This window comes from Melampsora larici-populina, assembly GCF_000204055.1.
Source record: "Melampsora larici-populina 98AG31 unplaced genomic scaffold MELLAscaffold_41, whole genome shotgun sequence".
Lineage (NCBI taxonomy): Eukaryota > Fungi > Basidiomycota > Pucciniomycetes > Pucciniales > Melampsoraceae > Melampsora > Melampsora laricis-populina.
The window spans coordinates 339,264-362,840 of NW_006768805.1; the positions used below are offsets into that span (position 1 = coordinate 339,264).

Consider the following 23,577-nt stretch of genomic DNA (forward strand, 5'->3'; position numbering starts at 1 on the left):
TCCATCTGTAGCTGGTCTAAAAGATCCTACAGAGCTATTCATGCAGAACTGTTTGAACATATGTAGAGTGTTTAAATGACTAGATAGCACCTTACTAACATTATGAAGTGTGAAGGAGAATAGTTCAGCTTTTGAATGAACCAAAAATCGAGTTATTTGGAGCAGAATTGCAAAAGTTATTGAAGTTTTTAGACCACAAAATATTGTCTTCATACTCATGACCCAAATTTCAGGTATTGTTACATGTGAGTTTTTGATGATTTTCAGCGTTTATTGTTAGTACATAAACCAATATCTGTGTGTAAAATACAAAAAAATACTCATCATGACGCCCCAACATCTAGGAACAAGGTTCATATTTTTTCAGATTTTTAGATCTCTTCCTATTGCCTCAGGACTTTTCTATGTCAGTAGTTTTCTTTACCGCCCGGTAAAGATTACATTTGGTGTAGTGCGAGCAACGCAAGCAGGATGCCAACCCTTCACCTGGACAGACTTCAATCACAACTTTCGCCCACTCGGTTTTAAAATTTGACAACAAGGTCCTCAACCAAATGTTGGGGATGTGGGTCATCCGGACAGCTCAACCTTGGCGCCGAGTCAAAGATCCGTATCTACGGGCAACTTTCCGCTATGCTAACCCAAACGCACATTTATTAGGCCGAATGTGGGTTGCTAAGTTTGCTCACGAGGCCTACATGGAAATGCGAGCAACAGTATTTAACGAACTTAAGGTAAGTAAAGTCCACATTCAAAGCTTCTGAATCTTTATAATGACATTGACATATTGATATTTGTATCCATCGTTGGTTTTCAGTCTCTTACCAGTTCGTTCGGACTTATCCACGATGCGTGGACCACCAAGGGTAACCGATATGGCTTTCTTGGGGCCACAGTGACATTCATCGACAAGGACTGGAGATTTGTGACTTGTCACCTGTGCCTCAAGCTCATAGCTTGGCACCACAAAGGAGATTGGCTCGCTGAGCCTTTGATCAATCTTCTTACAAAGCATGGGATTCATAAGAAGATGAGTCCATTTTCTCTTTTTTTTAATTGTTTTGTCGTTTAGATTTCTTTCCATATCCTTACCTTGCCCATGCATTTCTCTTTTTTACATGCTGGCGCAGACCCACGATTCAGGTAGCAATAACAACACTTTAGCTGAGGCGATGCAAGTTCGACTTAGTAAGTATTGCAGTGATCGCGATGAGACGTTTAAATGGAATCACGAGAATCACCGAGTGCGATGCATCTGTCACAAGCTAGCGCTCATGGTCAACACCGGTCTTCAATCCCTTGGAATCCAAGCTCCACCTCCTCCTCTCGTCAAATCTTCAATATTAGGTGATTTCCCTATACCAACACACACCTTACAATCCATCCCCGAAGAAGACAAATCAGCCGAGAAAGAAGAATCATCCAACTCTATCGAAGAAGAAGGCGACTTGGACGAGGTGGATGAGGTGGATGATACTGACCTCCGAAAATCTCAAGCTCAAGAATCGACTGATTGGTACAATGTTGCTGATGGTCCCCATCCGGAGCCTGAGATCACCCTCCAAGACATTGATTCCCAGGCTGCCACCGATCGGAACGAAGCCAATGCGGTGTTCAACCTTATGACCAAAGTAAGCTGACCTGTTTTTTTTTGTCTATTCCTTTAAAACTGATCAATAATGATTTCCAAAAACATAGCTTGATGTCATTGGATGAAAAATTGGAGGTTCTGCAGTCATGTGCTGCCTTTTTGATGCACTCAGTCAGGCCATGCTTGATAAGCGGCTGCCACGTCCAATTCCAGGCTACGGTATCAGGTGGAATATAAAGCTGCAATGTTGGTCTCGGCTCTATAATGCACGTGAGGTAAGGATACTTTTCTATTCTGATACCAATCACTCCCCACTTTATTTAAATGTTTCTTTATCAGGTCATTGATCAAATCCTCAAAGAGGATCAAATGGACCCACCGCGTAAAGGGAAGGAGTCAAGCCGTCCTGGTGAGACCCCTTTACCACCTGATGTTTTTCGACCCCGAGGTATCTTCAACAAGGTCATGATAACACCAGACGAATGGCGACAGGTGCGAGATCTTATGGAGATTCTTGAGGTGAGTTCCTTGTTTTTTGTCTTAACAATTATCAAAATCAAATGTTGATTCCTATTCTTTCTGATGTCAGGATTTCGAGAGTCTAACAAAATTCTTTGAACAAGACGGACCCACGGGATCACTTGTCATACGTGAATATGTCAAGCTTAAGAAGAAGATTCAAAAGAGGATCGACAAGACTCAATCGCGGGCCAAACCACTGTTTCCAATGTATCACGCTATGTTAGTACGTGTTGAAGCTTATCTCAAGGAAGCTCTTGCTTCTCACACTCTCAACTTGGCTACGATTCTACACCCGAGTCTACGATTGGATTACTTCGAATTCGCTTTTGGATCCGGCTCAACTGAGACTCTTTTGGCGAAGTCTTTGATAGAAGGTGCTTATGAGAACAAGAAGGGGGAAATTGAGGCCAATGGACCTTACGAATCAACAGCGACTGGAAACGGTCAAACTCCAGGGCATGGTAAGAGCTTGGCTGCCAAGGATGAAGAGTTTCGCCGTCACAAAGAGCTTCATCGACGGAACACCGCCAATGAGCTGCGATCTTACTTAGAGATGGCTGAAGAACCTGCACCTGAAGTTGGGGATAATCCCCATTTGGCTCTCGCATGGTGGAGTGTAAGTACTGATTGAACATGACAAGTATCTTATTCAACTTATTTCATTGACTGACTACATTTGATTCACAGGTAAACGAGGGAAAATACCCTATCCTCAGCCACCTTGCACGGGATTATTTGGCGATAAGTGCTACGGCATGCCCGGTCGAGAGGACATTTTCGTCCGCTGCCGACGTCTGCACAGCCGACCGGAGCTCACTCTTGCCACGTCCAATTGAACGGCTGGTTTCAGGTCGTATGTGGTCTGTAGAAGGGGTGGAGATGAAAGGGAAATTTACAGAGGCAACTGATGCCATGAAAAAGTGTTTAGCAAATGATCAAAAAGCGCGTAAGCGGCGAGGTTAATATATTTCAGTCTTATTAATATTTGTCTTTGCCCTTTTTTTCTCTTTTATCCTTCTCTTGTTTAGTTTTATTCCCTTTGTTATGTGTTATCTTTGATGCTTTGGATTGAAATGAGTTTGAGGTGATAAGATACTTTATCAGGTACTAGCCTAGGTACCATTGGGTACCTGACCCGGTACAATACTGTACCGTAACTAGGTTTTTCAGCGCGGTACCGGTACAGTACCGTACCTACCGTGCACCAAGGTTACAGTACTGGCTCTCAGAGCGTAAGGTGGTCACAACCACCAGGTACTGTACCTGAGCCCAGCTACAGTACTAGGTACCGCTTTTCAGGGTACCGTGTAATCAGATACGGTACCAGTACCGCAGGTACGGCACCAGTACCGTATCTGTTGCTGCGTTGCAGGCGGGATGAGTGCGAAATCAAAAAAAGGAACGCTTACAGGATTGAAGGGCAAGTCGGGATCAGTGAATTTCATGACACACCTCTGCTATTTGAGAAAGCGGCAAGCACTATCGTAATCGACCATGCTCAAGTCCTCCCAAACCGCCTGGCCAATAGAACATGTGCTCAAGGTGTTGGTCGGATAGTTGGTTTGTCATTCAGGCGCACAACTGGCAATACCTTTAAAGTCATAAAGGTTTTGCATCAATGCTGGAATCCCGAAGTGAGTAGTGTACCTACCGTGGTGTTTGTCTATTCATGTAACTTATCAATCCTCGATGTCAGCAAACACACCGTCTTGATTTCCACGCGAACTACTTGCTGGACAACATCAACTTGACACTAATCAAAGCGTTGGCAGTCGGTAACCTCATCAGTCTGCATGGTAATGTGGTGTCGTATGTGATGAACACATGGGAGATACAGGTCAGCAACCGACTGATGCTGAAGCAATGATCTGCGAATTACTGACATCTCACACTGACTTCAGGCTACTGCAATTCAATTCGTTCATCTCACAACGGGGAAGAAAACGAAAACTTTGAGGAGGAGCCGAAGACAGCGTGGACTGGATCCACTATAGGTCATCAAATGCCCTTCTTTGTAACACACTTGTTGGCCAGAGGCGATGTGAACCCACACATGACTGAGTGTACATATACTTATTTTGTAAATAGACCACTTGTTTGATAATGTTAAAATCACTTAATTGCCTTTGAAGTGTCCTTTGTATATGTTGAACAAAATTGAAAAGCGCCGTGATATCAGAGTAGAAGCTTTTGGTGTTGGTATAGTCTTAGAGAAGCATGTGGTCATCACATAAATCTTATTTATATTTTGATTTGCAAAATCCTAGATCACTAGATCACCACAGCTCACAAAAAATATATTCGAAAACTGATACAAATTGACAGAGGCTACATTGGTTGAGAGTACATTGATCACATGCTTTGTTGGTTCTGCGCATTTTTTTCAAGACCGAACTTGATTGTTTTGGCTGTCATTTTGGCTTTTAGAATTGAGCCTGTCATGGACTTTCTCGGCGGATAGAGGGTATATGAAGATGCGTGAAGCTTGGTCCAAAAACACGCATATGAACAGATTCTGGTACAGATGGATACAGATTGCGTATGTTATATACAGGCGGAGTATGTACATATGAAAAAGAATGGAGATAAAATCAAAATAGAATCTGAGCGGGTGTAGGAGGCTTGCGGGCCACTGGGCGCACTAATTGAGACAAGTAAGTGGGCAGATCAACGTGACCGTGATTGATCTTATCACCATTAGGTAGCTTCTGTGCGTGTTGCCATATAAGGTCAACCTGGGGTGGTTGGACATGGATTCGGACCATCTTTGGGAGTTGAAGTAGTTGGCAGCCCAGCCGACATTGGTGCTGATCGGTCATGAGGGCTACAGCCGCTGCTCGGCCGTTCCTGCTTCCCCAAATATTTCTGCAAGGGAAGTGATTCAGCGCAGACTCCAAATAAAAGAATGAGAACAGTTTGACTTACGCCGGATTGAGATCATGGATTTGAGGGTTGGTAACAACGTGACCAGACCCACGTAGTTCGGTCACAAAACGCTGACCTTTGCTTTCCTGATAAGTCCAATGACTGAAGGCGTCCTTGAGATAATGCATGTGGAGGGATCGTCAATGATAGGAAAACCAAAGAAGTGGGCAGTTGCAAAAGAAACTAAAGGCGTGTTTAAAGCTTCTTCAACAAACATCACATCCTTGGGCCCTCCAGAATCTATGTTGGATTCATTATCTTCCGAAGTGTCTGGGTATCTGATGAATTCATCATCTTCATTTTGTGTTTCAGAGCTGATGATCGTGTGCTCAACCAGCTAAGATGCAGAAAAGGTCAGTGATCAATTGTTATCTTTTTGGGAGGTCAAATGTGGACTTACACGTAAGTTGTTGATTGTTTCGTACATTTCAGTATGACTCGAAAGACCCGGGATAGATTTCGCATATTTAACAAATTCCTGAAGTAGAATTTGTACCGCGGTGTAAAGACGTGTTGTGTTGGTCGCTGCGGCTGTCCAAAGGGTAAAATGATTGGCTATTGCGGTCTTGCTGATAAATTTCATAGGGCCATCGGGGTGCCATATCTCAATGGAGCGAACATAGTGAGTCCGACCTGTTTTTTCGATGTCCGAGTTCCAGCGATAGGCGGCAAAATCTGAATCGATTGTATTACCATTGTCCTCAACTGTCCATTGCAATCCAGAAATCCAATCAAGGGCACGGAGTGTGTATACCAATGATGGTTCAGTAGAGCGTCCATAACGTTCAACACCTTGAACGGTCCCGTCGGCGGTGGTATAGAGCAAAGATAATGACGCGTCTGAGGTTATAGTCAGAACAAGGTTTCCAAAAAGGGTTTACACAAGGTGAGTGTTATGCTTACTACATCGACCGATCTTAGGATGCTTAGACGTGGCTTCGGGTACAGGGGTAACATGAGCTAGAAGCTTGAGGGGATCCGTCTTCTTTTGATTCAGACTATGTTCGTGTCGAGAATGATCGTAGATGAGATTGATTGAGCCGTTTTGTGAGAACCACCATTGAAGATCATTGTTGGTCAATGAGCCATCCTGACTGCCCAAAGTAGTGAAAGCAAAACCAGATGGGTCAAGCCGGTCAATGATATCATTCGGAACAAACACATCAAGGAAATGATTCCAAAGGTCCAATCGCAAATCTTCATAAGCATCAGGTTGGTAAACATCAATTGTTCGAGAGACTGAAAGTAGCCTTTGCTTGGCCCATTTCGAAGCCTTGAATGTTTCGAATCCACAGAGGACGGTTATAACCGGACTAGATGCATCATATGCAGGTGTATTTGAATTGTGTCGGCCTCGTGGACGGCTAGAGATGGTTCCACTAGGCACCGTGCGTCCTCGCTTAGACTTGTTTGTGTTTGCTGGGAAGGTGGAGGCGATTCAGCTGGTGCGGCTTTCTCTGGCTGCGATGAATGGATCAAATGCTGGAGAAGATGTTGGAGTAAGTTGCATGGCAGAGGTGCCGGGTGGTATAAACGGTGATGATGTTGGGGGTTGATTGAGTGCGTTGTTGTGTGCTGCAACTGTCGCGGCTGCTTGCTTGAAAGCCTGAGTATTGAAAGCGTTCAGAGCTGGGTTTGGCTGTGGCGCATTTGGGTAGGCGTATTGCGGAGTAGGAAGATGTGGTCCAGGATGCGTAGAGGCCGGAAAACTGTGGTTTTGATTGAAATTGAGAAGATGGGGAGAACCAGAGCCGGTGGAGCTGCTGGAAGCACTGGTGGGTTGGGTGGGAGAGCTGGAACCCCCTCCAAGTCGAATGTCAAGACAAGAGTTACAGAGACCTCGAAATGATGGCGCCTGTAAATGGCAAGCTGAGCACGTGTGACTATTCATTTTGAGGTTTGAAGACGATGAAAGACAAAAGTAATTGGGAGAAAAGATGATAAATTTGTGTTAGTAAACAAAAAAGTGAGAAAAAAAGAGGAATTGGTGTTAGGGTCGGATGAAATGTGGTTGGACTTAACTATATATGGGGGCGGCTGTCGAGGCACTCCCGTCCATCAACAGTCAATACTGGCCTAGAGCGAGAACAAGGGTGCCTGATGTAAATGGCTACTGATGGCAGGGTGTACAATAACTTGGATGAAACTAGAATAAAAAAAATGAGCTCAGGGACTGAGCATAGTCGAGAGGGGAGCGGACCAAGCCGGGCCAGGGTCGGCATAGTCTGGGAAGGGTTTTTTTAATGGGGCCAGTAATCGATTTTTGCTCTTTTTAAGCAAGTGACTGATGTGGCACCTTAGCGCCACCGTAGCAGCCTCAAAGAACTTCAATGAGGCGGAAGTCACGCTCACACCCGGCGCCTTTTTTGTGGCCCAGGGCATGGCCGTGGCCATGGTCTGCACCCGGCGTGGCCGGCCACGGTCAGGCCCTTTCTAGCCAGGGCCTTACGGTGGCGCCACGATGGCGCCATGATCTGGGGCGCGGATTTGAGAAAACACAACACGCTATCGGGCGTTTACTGGATTTCTCAATCTCCCTCAATCCAAATCTCTGTCTATGGAACAGATGCGACTCATCCACTAGCATTTCTTGTTTATGTTTACATTGATCTCTCCATTTCTCGTTCTACCTTTTACGCTTACTGACTTTGTTACCCTTTCTTTGGGATGATCAATTGTGGATAATTGATTTTTATTTGAGTGTAGTGAATTGTAAGTTTTTCTATTGTTGATATCTTTTATTTGGCTCGCTTTACTATCATCTCTTGAGTCTTTGTAATCAACTTATTGAGCAGAGAATCAAAAGAAAGCAACTTTATATTGTGAATGGTATCATGAAATGAGAACGTTTGATGATTGCCAAGCTCAATTTTGGTCACTGCCCCACCCTTAAGCCTCTCCTTATGGGGCTTAGCTGGACTTGATGCCCTACCGTGGCGCCACGAGACTTCGTGGCTTCGGGTGCGAGCGTGAGGCGGAAGAGGACCCCGGAAAGCTCCCCTTAAACCTACCGACGTGTTTGGTATGATTTGAGTGGTCAAGATTTGGTCATGTTACCTACCAAACTGGTATGAAAATGGTTTGTTAGTCATTCATCTTACAGACGTGCCCGGTATGATTTTTAAAATCTCATCTTCATACCAACGTTTTTGGCACTCAATGGCACCAAAACATAGCTTTGTAGCCCGGGGCTCACTTTTGGTACTGAAATGTTACCAACCAATTTGGTATGAAAGCTCCAAAAGTCCGGGATTTTTGGGTATGAAAATCCTCAAAATCCGGGTTTTACGTCGGTTGGTTCAGGGGGAGCTTTCCGGGGTCCTGGCGGAAGTTTGGAACATCATCCTGCAAACGAGACTGTATGATGAAGCTCAATGGTGTAGTCCTGAACAAACTTAACCAAGTCCCTCTCTGGCCTGTACTGGCCAGCTCAAACAAGGGACTTACGCACAATGTCAAAAAGTTGGCATCAAGGTCGTCGGGGCATTTTCCCAAAATCTACCTGCCTTACAAAACTTTTTTTTACCATTCTAAACTTTCCTGAGCCAAGAATGAAAGATGTGCGCCTCGCTCTTGGCTACAACCCAACACTTTCAGAATCCTGATAGGTGGAATGGTTCTGCAAATAGATAGGGAAGTTGGTGTTTCAAGGCTGCACCAAAATTCAAATTTCAGCCTTGGATCAGGCAAGATTACCCGATTTTTGGTTTCAAGCCGTGAAAAACTTATATAAATATGTACACAACCAGTCACACTATTAAGAAGCCAAGAGTACCAGGTTATAAATAATTTCAAGAGGTACAATTTTTGTTTTGGGGCTAGGGAAATTTGAAAATGTAAAAATCACTGGCCACTGAAGTGGGAAAATTATGATGTGGCAGAGGAAAAGGCGCATGCGGAGAGTTTGTCAAAGCGTATGTCTCATCTCCTATCTGGTGAGATTCAAGTAAACTCAACCTTTTCATTGATGTCTTTGTGATTTTTGCGACAAAATCTCAGCTTGGAAGATGGATCTCATACATGTCTTCCAGCAAGAGTCAGGTTGCCCTGTGACTGCTTTGGCTCTGTCGAATCAAGTCATGCTTGTCGGAGACGCACTAGGAAGACTATTCCCCTGGGCTTTGCCAGGCTCCGCTGTACCAATCCCTGATGGTAAGCAAAAGACCTAAAAGCAGCCTAGAACGTCAATAATGAATGATTCTTTCATTATAAGCGGTCAGTTCAATCTGTATGGTATGCAATCACAAGTTTGGAATCTTGGAAGGGCGACGTCAATGTTTGGCTTGCGCTGCAATCATTTGCTCGTCATGTCAGGATTGCCTTCCTGGCTCCATATGGTAGGTCCATTGTGTTGTGTTTATGCCCAATGCTTAACCTTCAGCTTGATACTAATTTGACCGGTTTTTGAACAGCTGTTTTGTGGTTTGTGTTGCTAGACTAACAAATTATCAGGAGCCTAAACAGTGATTGATTTTGAGACATCTCAATCTTGGTCACTTTATTGGTTTGTTTTTTGGGGGGATCAAAGGATGAAAAGGCGAAAAGTAATATTAGTTCAATGTTGTATGCTGAAGATAAATTGGTATACAATTTCATTACTTGCAAGTTGGTTAAGCATAATTTGTTGATATCATTAGGTCTGTACTTTTTTTCATTTAGAGTTTATAAGAATCTTCATTTAACCATTGCAAACAGCACTGTTTTTTCATTATCTTTTTTATGACATCAATATGCTTTGTGTATTTTTCCAATAATGGATCCAACACACCGTCATGTTTGATGGTAAAAAAATTCACTTTGTTGGATCTTCTTGAGAAAGTAAATTTACGCAGTCAAGTGTTGGGAAGTAGAAAGGTAATGAATAATGGTGGCAAGGGCAGGAAACAAATACAACAATATCATTGTTGAGAAAAGACGGGGAATAATAATATTTGCTTTCTCTTTACAAAGACAAGAAAGAAACAGAAAAACTGTGGAGATCCTGTTTTGCTATGCTGTTACTACTAACCATAGTATTGAAGATTGGCAATAAAGTCTTCACAAAGATTTTGAAAAGTACTAACTTGAAACATGTCAAGACAAGCTACCATTAATGCATATATTTACTTCATCATATAAATTTCAACTTGATAGAAATGTTATAAATCAAACACAGCCAGTTCAAGGAATTTTCACTTTCAAACACTGCACAGTTGTGGTATTTTTTGGCTATGCAAAATGGTTAGAATTGATGTCAAAAATGATTAAAAATGCTATGTCAATGCATAAAACTGCACCATTAATGCACCATTAATGAAAAAAAATGCAGCATCAATGCAGAAAAATGCAGTGTTAATGCACATGCAGAATGAATGCAAATTCCACCTTTTTCAATTTTGTTTGTCCTTCAGGTCAATCATTTTTCACTTGAGAAAAATACTACATTTTCCCAGTGAAACAAGACTTGGGTGAACCCAATAATTGATCTCATAGGTCCGTGTAATGTATAGTCCAATTCCTGATCATCAAGCAGCAATCAGCATGAAATCTTTAAGATTTTGCTCTTGAAATATTAGAATAAAATTTAGACAAACCATGATTTCATCTGGGGTTGAATCTTCAGTAAGATGACATTGAACTCCACGTATCTTGCACGCTTCAAGTACTTTAGGATTAATAGTTTGATAATTCGGATATTTCCCTTTGGTGAAGAAGATGTGTTTGAAATTGGGTATTTTCTTGAAAGCATCCAGATCAGCAGATTTTGAAAATTCTTCCCACAACTTTTCATTCTCAGCTAAAGTCTACAAAAACTGTTCTGATATTCTTTAACATTGGAAGTTCAAGCCAGTAAAATTGTGATCCCTCGAAGTTGGAACCAAAAAAATCGTTAGTCTTCAATATATTAGGACAGATAAGGTGTGTTGATTCAGGTTGATTCAGTAGGGTTCAAGAACCACAGTTCTCTGAGCTGAGGTCAAAATGTAACAAATCTTACGTAAAAGTTTGGCGGGGAGCTGTACAACATATCAAGATTGTCGAGTACCAGGTAACCTGAAAGCAATCAGCACATTTTATTTCACAGGTCGAATCGCCGTTTGAAAGAACTTGGCTTCGACAATGAATGCACTTGTCGAATTACCAATAGAAATCATCAACCAAATCCTACAAGAGCTCATCAAGCAATTAGACAAGAAAGATGGAACACCTGGAAATTGCACACCTGGATCAGCGGCTTCGGAATTCGAGCTTCAAACTTCATCATATACAGAATTAATAAATTTAAGATTGATCTCCAGAACATGGTCCAAAGCTATCATACCATTTTATTTTCAAGCAATTTCAATCAATGGTTCAAGACGCGCAAAAGTGTTTATAGACAATTGGAGTGAAGATTTATTCAAACCTCTTGACTGTCCGGTCAAAAGACTCACAATTCGAGCACTTTGGTCTTCCGAACAGCAAGTCGGCGGTAAGCAAATATCAACAACATGTGCTGATCACTGTCGAGTACTTGTGTGTGAATGTTCAACTTGCAAGGGATCACAGCGAGTTTCATTAAATCAATCAGCAAAATTGATTGATTTACTCGGGTCAAACTTGAAGACCCTGAAAATCCGACTTATCCACTCTATGGAATCTTCTCCTGATTTGATCAAAGCTATCCAAGCAATCAAAGATTTGAAATCGTTATACATCTCATTTAAACCCGGTGAAAAACTTGGAACTTACGATGTAGATTCATTATCAGAAATACTCTTAGTGATCCCTAAACTTCAGTGTTTATCGCTTTATAATCTCCCAGGATGTTTCAATGTAAAATCACCAGCTTTATCAAGTTTGCGCTGCTTTTCTTTTTCACACTACAAGAAAGATAATATTTTCTGGGCAGAAAATTAAATTATTGATACACAAAAATATTGAGAGGCCAGGAGGAGAGCAAAAAATGAATAAAAATATGGATCTTGTTCCCTGTGTTGAGAACTTCACTCTGCATATTTTCCATATTTTTACAGTCCATATTGATAAGTGTACTAACAATAAACCTTCACAATCATCCAATTACAACCTGTAACAAGCACTGAAATTTGGCTAATCAGTGTTTAAAGAAACTTTTGATTTCTGAAAATACTCATAACTTTTTCAATTCCGGTCCAAAACGCTTGATTTTGGGTGCATTGGTAAGCTGGAATTGTCCTCCAAATAGTTCATAATAGGACCACACAGCATGCTGGTCTGCTAAAAAAGATATCATCTTTTTTATACATTTGTACATACAGATCCATAGAATGATTGTCATACTAGCTACATAGTTCTTGATCTTATGAAAGTTTGAGAGGAAGAGTTCAGCTTTCTAATGCACTTAAAAACGAGTGTTTGGAGGCAGATTTGACAAAGTTATAGGTGTTTTCAGAAATCAAAAGTTTCTCTAAACACTAATGAGCCAAATTTCAGTGCTTGTTACAGGTTGTAATTGGATGATTATGAAGGTTTATTGTTAGTACACTTATCAATACGGACTGTAAAAATATGGAAAAATATGGAGAGTGAAGCTCTCACCCCAGGGAACAAGATGCATATTTTTATTTATTTTTTGCCCTTCTCCTGGCCTCTCAATATTTTTGTGTATCAATAATTTAATTTTCTGCCCAGAAAATATTATATTTCGTGTAGTGTCATCAGGTGACTGTGATTTAAAAGGATATTCTCGTATCACTCAGACTGCAAGAAATACATTAAAGCTTATCGAACTCCTTGCTGGTAAACGTTGTGTTGAGAGTTTAGAACCAATTTTTGAACCCATTAGACATACGCTAGAAGGTCTCTACACATACTCATTTACTCATCAACTTGGAAATGTGGCACTTTTAGATTTTCCAAACTTACGAGTCATTAGAACTTACTTTCTTCCTGAGCAACCAGCATCAGGTATTCACTGGTTGCACTTTCCGGTTCTGAAGAATGTGAGAACAATTGTTACAGACATCTATTCGAGCAAAAAAGATTGGCAATGGCAATGGGCTCCTCAATCAGCTTTTTTGGATGCTTTGAAGAAAATGCCTAATTTGAAACATATTGTATTCACTAGAAATGAAAAAATTGAAACTCAGGCTATCACTCCTACATTCTTCGAAGCACTTCAATCTCATGGAATTAAATGCCATGTCACTCATCTCTTGACCCCTAGCGAAGTCATGGTGTGTTTGAATTCTTTCATACAAATCACTATTCATAGAGTCTTTGCTGATTTTATACTGACTTCTTCATTTGATGAACAGCACCTAGATTATAAACTGAATGGTCCAATGTGATTGATCATCAGATTCACTTATCCAAATCCCCACTCATTCTCCGTTGTATTTCTAACAGTTCCAGTTTTTCAACAAGCAAATAATTGCAATGATAATACCTGGACATCTTTGCTTGAACAAATCTGAGCGACTCCAATTGTATAGCTTAGTTATCCAATGTGGTGTCTTAATTGATAGTATCTCAAGTGTAGGATAAATCCATCTATGGTTCAAAAAATAGCCCCGCAGTACATAGCTAGTTTCATCTTGAGAGTGAGGATTCAAAGATTCCAACAATGAGACCTGCGGTTTGGTTGAAAACGTTTCGAAGGAGCCGAAATCCATCTATATGCTCAAGATAACAGGAGGACTATAAAACCAACTTCAACCGCTTTCATCGTTGGAGAGTGGCTCCTTGGTGACTTGAACGCTTAAATGTGATGCAATTTCAAACATCACTGATTAGCTTGTCAACAAAAAAGTTAGAGTATCAGCTCGGAGTCCAGCAAAAGTTTTCAGCCCAACCTCTTTCACGAAGATACTATACATACCCAAGCCAGAATAGTAAGGAGTCGACGTTGAGGGCTGGAAATAAAATTAGCCTGGTTTCCGGACTTCACGAGCTGCGAGACTCGGATGGCGATGCTTTCAAACGATGTGTACTGTATGATATATGGAATCGTATCATGACCAGATTCATTGAAGGAAACTACCAACTCTTAATTGACTCAGCGCTGCTTAGTACACATCTTAGGCACATAATGGCAATATAGAATCGAGATGAAGGGAAGATGAACTCGGAATCTCGAAGGTTGCTCACTGGTCTTGTCAGAACCGTCTGAATGAATGTAACCCACGCTCTTTGATTCAAAAGGAATTTCAAAACATTATGGTCTTAGTCTATAGTATTGAATGGTTTTTGAAATGTCGTTAAAGATACAAATTGAAGATATCGAGTTTGAAGATTGATGAACAAGCTCCCAGTTACCGCCCTAGTTATCACGAGAATACAATTTTTTACTTTTGGATTTACAAAAATACTAAATAAATATAAGATGTATATGAGAATGAAAAGACAATATTGATATATATGTTTCTACTCAGGGTATGGACGTTCACGACATAGGGGGCATAAGAAGTCGCGAGAGTGTACCGCCAATTCAGTCAAGCAAGCTTCGTGGAGACAATGAGAAGCATGACAAGAGAGAGGAATGTAACGATCACCAGCTTGAAAGATACCAGCACAAATAGGACACTTGTCTTGATCTTCTTCTGGTAAGTCAGAGGTCTGATGAACAACATGAGAGAAATCGGCAGTATGACGAACAAAAACATAAAGAGCAAACCATTCTGGAGAACCACGTTCGGGAAGATAATAAACTAAGGGTTTTTCTACACCATATTCTCTGAGAATTGGTTCAAGATCATGAATAATACGATTCCAGGTTCCCGTCGCTTTGACCCAAACTTCCACCTCGTCGTCTCCCCAGGTATCGCGGACCTCGTATCTAGGATTGAAGATTCTGCATCCAGAATGTGAAGAATAGAAGAAGGTAAAAGTCGCTCATGAGGAATGTTGTCAGATGAGGCTTGATCGTCTAAGATAGTTTGAATAAAGTGAATAAAGTTTAAAAGATCTGAGTAAGACGGAGTGTTGGTGTAGATTGTGACATTGATGAAAAGGTGGAAAGAAGAAAGTGGAGAGTGGTGTGATAGAAAGAAGATTTTAATGATGTATCAAAAAGATGGTTGGTGATCTGATAGGTGGTGAAATCAACAGTAAGAAGGAAGGATGTGATGTTTTTCAAACAGCCAGTTGCAAAAGCTTTATACTGCTTTGAAGCTGATCCATCATCAGCATCCAGTACTTGGTCACCCTCTCTTTATCAGCATTAACCTCTTTTCATGGATAGTATGTGCTGAGCCGAATTGTATTTGGCATCACATGTCATACCAGCTTCCTTCAAGATGTACAGGCTGAAATCACCCCCTTTGTGTAGAAATGTTATGCATTTCCAGACATTTTTAAATACACAAATGCTTTTTAGATGCTGAATCAATCCTTTCACGCTTTTCTTTCAAGCTCTATCGTAAATGGAGAATTACGAAACTTGTTCTCAATGTATCATGATTCCTCTCAACAATGCCCGTTCACATTTGATCAGTTGAGTTAGGACCGATAGAATAATTTTCCATGCACAGCTTTCAGAGTTCCTTCGCTGAACATGATTTTGAATCACAAGTTATGCTGACTTCCTTCAAAGTGTACAGGCTCAGAGGTTGCGTTAAATGATATACATTTCCAGATACGCATTCAACTTTTATTCGGCCCGACTCAATATATCCATTTTCCAGGCTCGACTGTGAGTGAAGAATTATTTTACGTGGATCTTGATACCGCTCGGACGATGGCTGACCTCATTATTTGGCCAAGGGAGGAGAGGGAAGAACCCAAGTGTTATTATTCATTTATCGTTCATCGGAAATCAAATTTATTCGAGTGGACACGCAAGGTACTTGTTTTCCTAGCAGGAAAACTTTATTAAGCTGCAACATCAATTCAGCACGGCAAACTCGTGGATTTTTTTCCTATTTCCCAAGAAAGCCAATAGAAACCTCATAACCCAGCTCCCCAAGTGATCGTCCGCAGTCGATGACAAGACAGACAGCCCAAGAAACAAAGCAGTAGGAAAAATGTAGCAGTCACATTTGCGCAACACAAAGCAACAACAAAGTCTGTCGACCAAACACATCTTCTTACACAGACAGGATAGGCTGGGCAACACTGGTCGAGTCTGATCAATTCAACTCATCACTAGCGCTTACTTTGTTCCTGGTGCGGTATATGGCAATGCATAGCAAACATTGATCAAGGCAGACCCCTATATTGCCAAAGCGTCCACTCAACTTGTTCATGGCATCCTGTCTGTATCATGTTGCTCGATCACATTTATTCGATGTATATACCGATCGCTGACACTGTTACAATGTATGTGGATTACGAGCTGCGATCACACTTCTCATACTTCTCTGATCAAGTAAATAGCTTTGAAAGTGTTCAAGGCTACACCATATGTATGTTATACCCTTTAGGTTGTGATACGCACGATCAAAATGATCTCCAACGGCGCTCGGACTGGGGGTAGCATGATAGAAAACCAATCTGAGCTCGGAACAGTTGTATCCTCCAAACACAGTCAAACTAAGCACTGCATTGCTAGAGCAGCGAGTAACAGAAATGACTTCCACACGGATCAAGCGAACATGTTCTTCACCTTTGTGAGCTTGGACTTGAATCAAATTCCATGAAATTCGGTTTGCGTTGATAGCAGTTTCAGATAAAAGCTGGAGTCATGCGAAGACGTAAAATTGATTTGAACGATTCAGGATACTGGCCTTCTGGCTATGAGATTCAATGCAAGCGATAACGGAATAGTCCAGAGAGCAAAACAAATTTCAAAAGCTTGTCCATCAAACTCAAAGCGAAAGGCACTTTAGTTGCTGGCACTCCTCGGCCCCGCTGAGCCCCGAAGTTCAATCGGTACTTGTGATGCTTGGAAGTTGAAACGCCTTTCGACTCTTTCGACTGCGCTCTTCGTGGACGAAGAACCAAGAAGTTTCGTATGCTCCTGAATCTGGGAAGGGCAGAAAGTGGCAAAAACCAAAATATGGTCTAAAAGCGCTAGTGTAAGTTGAAGGCTTTTGTTGGAACTTAGTCGACAACAAAGCTGAAATACACACCTAAAAGTGCTAGTGTAAGTTGAAGGCTTTTGTTGGAACTTAGTCGACAACAAAGCTGAAATACACACCTGACGATGTGAGAATTGATGGGAAGAGTTAGGAAGGTTAAGGACGAATGAGAAAGTAGCGAGAATGAGTGAGTGAAAAAGAGAAATACATGGCTACATTGAGACACTATTTATACAAAAGGTCTTATACGGGCCTTACAAAGTTATCACTCAGCACACGCTACAAAAAGTCCAGTCATTCCTATCCATACCCTTTCCATCTCTAACACCAAGTCATTGTGTATTACTGCGCCACTTCATTGGTCTGTATCAAAATATAAGCTAATGCGGTTTGAACCAAAACAGGAAGGTATGGGTTTAGCGTAACGAGAACTTAGTGATCTGGTCAAGATTAAAAACATAAGTGCCTAGTCCAGATCTAATTACGAAACCCCCCCTCGTTAGCTAAACTACCTTCTTCAATCAAACCTAGATCTCGTCTAAATTGCTGAAGTTTTGATTTATCGAGTGATTTAGTAAGTATATCTGCAATCATATCATTTGTAGAGCAGTATTTAATGTCAATACTTTTATCTTGAACTTTCTCCCGAATCCAGTGAAATTGTATTTCAATATGTTTAGTACGCCCATGAAAGACTGGATTACGGGATAGTGCAATTGATCCCTGATTATCACCAAACAGGTAGTAGAAATTAGTTGATCGTATCCAAAATCCGACATGAGCCTCCTGATCCACATGCCTTCCTGACCAGCATCAAGAAAGCCTTTATACTCCGCTTCGGTAGAGGATAAAGCCACAGTAGGTTGTTTTTTACAGCACCAACTAACTGCACCACCATTGAAGATAAAAGTGTAACCAGACGTGGACCTCCGAGATATAGTGCAACCAGCCCAATGTGAGTCTGAAAAGGCAACAGGAGGCCCGGCAACATCAGGCTGAAATTTAAGAAGTGTTTCGTTAACAGGTTGAACGCCATAGGTTAGACATAGATTTGTGGTTCCTCGCAAATAACGAAGGACACGTTTGAAATGACCCCAGTGATCCATAGTTGGTTTGTCGAGGAATTGAGATAATATGCTGACGGGGTGAGAGAGATCAGGCCTAGTACACTGAGAAAGATAGTTGAGAGAGCCAATTGCCCTCCTGAAATTGAGACCGCTTGATTGAAAAGCTAGGACTTCGTCTTCAGTACCAGGTAATATAGCTAAGTTAGATTGGAGAGGATTACCAAGAGATTTGCAGTCCTCCATGCCGTATACCTTCAATAATTCTTCGATATATCTTGATTGGCATATTGAGAGTATTCTGTCTTCTCTGTTCCTTGTAATTCGCATACCTAACATCATCTTTACCGGTCCTAAATCTTTAATTCGAAAATCCTTCTTTAATTCATCAAGCACCCATCCAACATCCTTTCCAACCAGAACAATATCATCGACCCACATGTAGACAAACACCCTATCACCACGTTTTCCAACATACACAAATAAGCAAGCGTCCGCATCACTAACCACAAACCCATGTTTGTAGTACCATCCCTTAATCGTTAAATACCAGCTACGCGAGGCCTGTTTCAGACCATACAACGAACGGAGAAGTTTAAGATATAACGATCCACAACGAGAGATTAATGCCGGAAGCCATGATCAAAAAGGAGAATCCATGGGCAACTGTTTGACCCAATCAACAAAACCATCGGGTATGAGAATAAACACAGTTTCACCTTCAGGAAGATTGGAATTGAGAAAGGCCGTAACAAAATCGGCTTGTTGAATTTCAAGATCGTCCGTTGCAGCGTGTCCGAATAAAGCACGCATGGTAGCAAGACGACCCGTAGGAGAAAAAGTTTCTTCAAAATCTTTACCTTCTTCTTGGAGAAAGCCTTGAGCAACACATCTGGCCTTAAATCTATTAAGAAATCCAGAGTCGTCAAACTTCCGAGTGTATACAAAACAAGTGCTGATAGGTTTTTGACCTGAAGGAATGCTGTCAACAATTTCAAAGACGTGATTTGCAGCAAAAGAATCGAATTCGTCAAAAGTTGCTCGCTTCCATTTTTCAGAATTACGGGTAAGAAGAGCTTTCAGGTATGTAGGGGGATTAGGTTCAAGATCAAGAGTTGAAAGGTTTGCAGATTCATCGATGGAATTGCCGATAATGGAAATTAAAGCTGTGGCGGTAAGTATTCCTCGCTCTTGTCTTATTTCTTCGGCAAGAACTGGTTGGTGAAGCCGGACTCGTAACGGTTCTCGTCCTAAAACATCTTCTTCTGTAAACGGAACTATAGCCGCAGAAGGATCCTTGGAGAGTTCTAAAAATGGGAATTCAGCTTCATTGAATCGAACGTCATGAGAAGTCAAAATAGTTCCTGTTGATGGGTTGTAAAGGCGGTAATTTTTCATTCCTTCAACAAACCCTACAAGAATCATCTTCTCAGCTCGAGGACCGAACTTTCCATCTCTACCGTGAGTGAGGTGTCGAAAAGCAGCACATCCAAAAATCCGGATATGGCCAATTGATGGTATAGAGCCATGCAGAGCTTCGAACGGAGTGATACCTGCACAAGACTTTGAAACAGTTCTGTTCTCAAGATAAACAGCCGTGAGTACAGCAGCACCCCACATAAAAGCAGGCATAGATGCGCGATGAAGCATTGTCCGAGCTTTTTCATTAGTGGTCCGATTGCCCCTTTCAGAGAAGGGATTTTGTTGAGGAGTGTGAGATGCGGTGATATCATGTGTTATTCCTTCAGTTTTGAGGTATTCACTAAATACGTTATTGACGTATTCGCCTCCACCGTCACTAACAAGCTTCTTTACCACTCGACCTGTCATCCTTTCAGCTTGCACCTTCCATTCCTTAAATTTATCCAAAGCTTCATTTTTAAATCGTAAAAGATAAATCCAGCGATAAGATGTACAACCATCAGTTAGTTTCATGAAGTATTTGTATCCTGATGGTGTTGGAGGATTTATTCTACCAGAAAGATCAGTGTGAATGAAGTCGAGAGGATAAGAAGGATGTGGTATTTTACCAGAAAAGGGAAGACGAGTCGAGCGATTAATAGCACAGGATTCGCAGAAATCTTTGGCAGGAACACTATCTAGACCTTCAGTTTGCAAAGCGGTAGAATTCAAATAATCTTGATTGATGTGTCCAAGGCGATCATGCCATAAGTTGAAAGAAAAAATTGGATTTTTATTGACAGATAGATGAATAGAAATATTTGGAAAAAGTAGACGATTTTTAACAACACCATCAAAAACAAGTTTGTCGCCACGAACAACGGAAAAAGAGTCATCACCATGATAAAGAATTTGAGAGCCTTTTTGCCATAGGAGAGAAAGTGGGATAAGGTTGTAAGGTAAAACAGGGACATGAAGTGCATTTTCAAAAGTAACAACACCGCCAGCTCCTTCAACAGTAACGATCCCTTTTCCAACAGCTTGAACAGTCCTCCCAACCTCTCCAATGTTGATATCACATAAAAACTCTGAGTAGTCCGAGAAAGATTCCCGGCTGACGTACATCACATCAGAACACCCTGAGTCGAGAAGCGTAGAAACATGAGTGAGTGATACATTGAGAGCGGTAGTTGGAGGTAAAAGAGATTTTGCTGACAAGGGATCGTCCAGGTTCATACCAGCGTAAATAGCAGCCGGTCCAGGAGTATGAGCAGTAGAGCCAGAAGCAACAGGAGTTTTCGCATGAGCGACGGCCGCAGCAACTTTGCGTCCTCGAGAATAAGTCGGTTTTAATTCCGGGCGTGCTATCCAGCATCTCGGTTCCAGATGACCAGGCCGTTTGCAGTGGGTACAAACGTGTCCGGGGTTCTTGTTTCCGGCGGAGATTAAGGCGGTGGAATTAGCAGAGTCATCCATAGTGGATTGTTAATGAGCATCCTGTTCTAGACGATTCAAAACGAAGTTAACGGTGGTCTTGGAACTCATCGAGTGAGAGATCACACAAATGAAAGACTCCATGGCTCGAGGAAGTCGAGCAAGGACCAAAACGACGAGGACCCGCTCAGGAATATCGAGACCGATTCTAGAAAGCGTGGCGATAGATTCTCGTACTTCTTTGGTAAATTGAAGAGACGTAGAATACTTGATGTGAAGAAAAGTGTGCAAAACATGAGTTTGATGAAATACATTGTTGGGCATGTACTTTTCCTTAAGATGATTCCAGAGACCAGCCCCGGTTTTAGAAGACGCTTTGGCAGCAAATTGCGTGGCCAAAGCTAAATTGTTTTCGTCCAGATGTCGAACGATAAAGTTGTACGCTTTTCGTTCGAGTTTTGAATAGTTAACAAGATCTTCAGCGGGCGGGTCTTCTTGTAAGACATAAGATTGATCGACTACATTCCAAATTCCTAAATTATCTAATTCACTCTCCATCCACGTAGTCCAAACGGCATAATTAGTGTCCGTAAGTTGCATACGTATGCCAGCTGGAGCCGCAGCTAACGCAGTCACAGCTGAAGCAAGACCGAAGTTTGTTGGGAAACTGGCTGATGGCACTTTTCCGGACTGTCGGTGTGGTGAGTTAGGAGCTGAATTTGACATTTTTGAGAGAGTAGAGTACTGATAATGTTTTGTATGCTCCTGAATCTGGGAAGGGCAGAAAGTGGCAAAAACCAAAATATGGTCTAAAAGCGCTAGTGTAAGTTGAAGGCTTTTGTTGGAACTTAGTCGACAACAAAGCTGAAATACACACCTAAAAGCGCTAGTGTAAGTTGAAGGCTTTTGTTGGAACTTAGTCGACAACAAAGCTGAAATACACACCTGACGATGTGAGAATTGATGGGAAGAGTTAGGAAGGTTAAGGACGAATGAGAAAGTAGCGAGAATGAGTGAGTTTGTTTTTCATACAATCATAATAAGAAAACAGAGAAATAGAAAAAGTAACAAAAAGCAGACCTAAAAGCGCTAGTGTAAGTTGAAGGCTTTTGTTGGAACTTAGTCGACAACAAAGCTGAAATACACACCTGACGATGTGAGAATTGATGGGAAGAGTTAGGAAGGTTAAGGACGAATGAGAAAGTAGCGAGAATGAGTGAGTGAAAAAGAGAAATACATGGCTACATTGAGACACTATTTATACAAAAGGTCTTATACGGGCCTTACAAAGTTATCACTCAGCACACGCTACAAAAAGTCCAGTCATTCCTATCCATACCCTTTCCATCTCTAACACCAAGTCATTGTGTATTACTGCGCCACTTCATTGGTCTGTATCAAAATATAAGCTAATGCGGTTTGAACCAAAACAGGAAGGTATGGGTTTAGCGTAACGAGAACTTAGTGATCTGGTCAAGATTAAAAACATAAGTGCCTAGTCCAGATCTAATTACGAAAAGAAGAACATATTTATTCAATGGTGAATCGGAAATTGATGACAATCACATCAATCATCAGACTCATCACCAAACTACGTATGTCATCACCCACAAATTGATCGAATACTCGGCAAGACAAGCTCGAAAGAACCCTCGAAGACGCTGGCTAGATAAATCAAATTGACGTATCGTTTTGAAGGACAAAGTGTGACTCGGAAGATACTATGAATCGACTGGACAGATTACCTTTAGAAATTATAACTCAAATTCTACAGGAGTTCATCAAAAAACTAGACCAAGAACCAACACTTGAGCACAAAAGACTTGATTCAGCGGCTTCGCAAGTTCGCCTGGAAACTTCATCTTGGACAGAATTGATCAAGTTGAGATTAATCTCTAAAAGTTGGTCAAAGGTTGTAATACCATTTTATTTTCAAGAAATTACAATAAATTGTTCAAAGCGTGCCAAGTTGATTATAGACAATTGGAATGGCGATTTATTTCAACCTTTTCAGTGTCCGGTTCAAAGGCTTACAGTCAAAAAACTTTGGTATCCGGAACAAGAAGCTGAAAGCAGAAAGAGGTCAACAAAAAGTGCTTATGGGCTTCGAGTGCCCGGGGTTAAATCTTCGGATTGCATGGAAGCACAGGGAGTTTCAGTGTATCAACTAGAAAGATTGATTGAATTACTGGGTATAAACTTGGAGATTTTGGATATTAGATTTTTAAATTGTATGGCAGTCTCTCCTGGTCTTATCAAGGCTGTACAAACAATCAACAATTTAAAATCACTATATATCCCTATTGAATGTCGCCTAGAGCCTGGATTGGGAAGTTACGATGCAGATTCAATATCAGAATTACTCTCAGCAGTACCTAAACTTGAGTGTTTATCACTTAATGATATCCCGAACAGTTTAGATCTAAAACCTCCGGCTTTATCAAATCTATGCTGCTTTTCTTTTTCATCAGCTGACTATAAATTACAAGAATATTTTCATGTCACTCAAGCTGCAAAAAAATCATTGAAGATCATCGAGCTTCTTGCTGATTTCCAATGTGTCAAAAGTTTAGAGCACATTTTCGAACCTATCAAAGATACATTGGAAGGTCTCTATACCTTCTCATTAACCCATCAACTTGGAGATGTTGCACTCTTCAATTTTCCAAACTTACGAGTC

At 41.3% G+C, this 23,577-nt stretch overlaps 2 protein-coding genes across 2 annotated transcripts; both read right to left on the reverse strand.

Annotated features, from left to right (window-relative positions):
• Positions 1–4,704: 4,704 nt before the first annotated feature.
• On the reverse strand, positions 4,705–6,929 carry MELLADRAFT_91295 (uncharacterized protein; the record flags this gene model as incomplete). Its single annotated transcript, XM_007414199.1, has 6 exons — positions 4,705–4,963; positions 5,039–5,151; positions 5,223–5,375; positions 5,439–5,878; positions 5,942–6,443; positions 6,621–6,929. 6 exons carry the CDS (start codon positions 6,927–6,929, stop codon positions 4,705–4,707), a joined length of 1,776 nt encoding a protein of 591 aa, XP_007414261.1.
• A 7,475-nt stretch (positions 6,930–14,404) lies between these two features.
• Positions 14,405–15,260, reverse strand: MELLADRAFT_110059 (uncharacterized protein; the record flags this gene model as incomplete). The annotated part of the gene is made up of 3 exons (XM_007414198.1): positions 14,405–14,714; positions 14,810–14,906; positions 15,206–15,260. The coding sequence occupies 3 exons, from the start codon at positions 15,258–15,260 to the stop codon at positions 14,405–14,407; spliced, it is 462 nt and encodes a 153-aa protein (XP_007414260.1).
• Between the last annotated feature and the right edge of the window lie 8,317 nt (positions 15,261–23,577).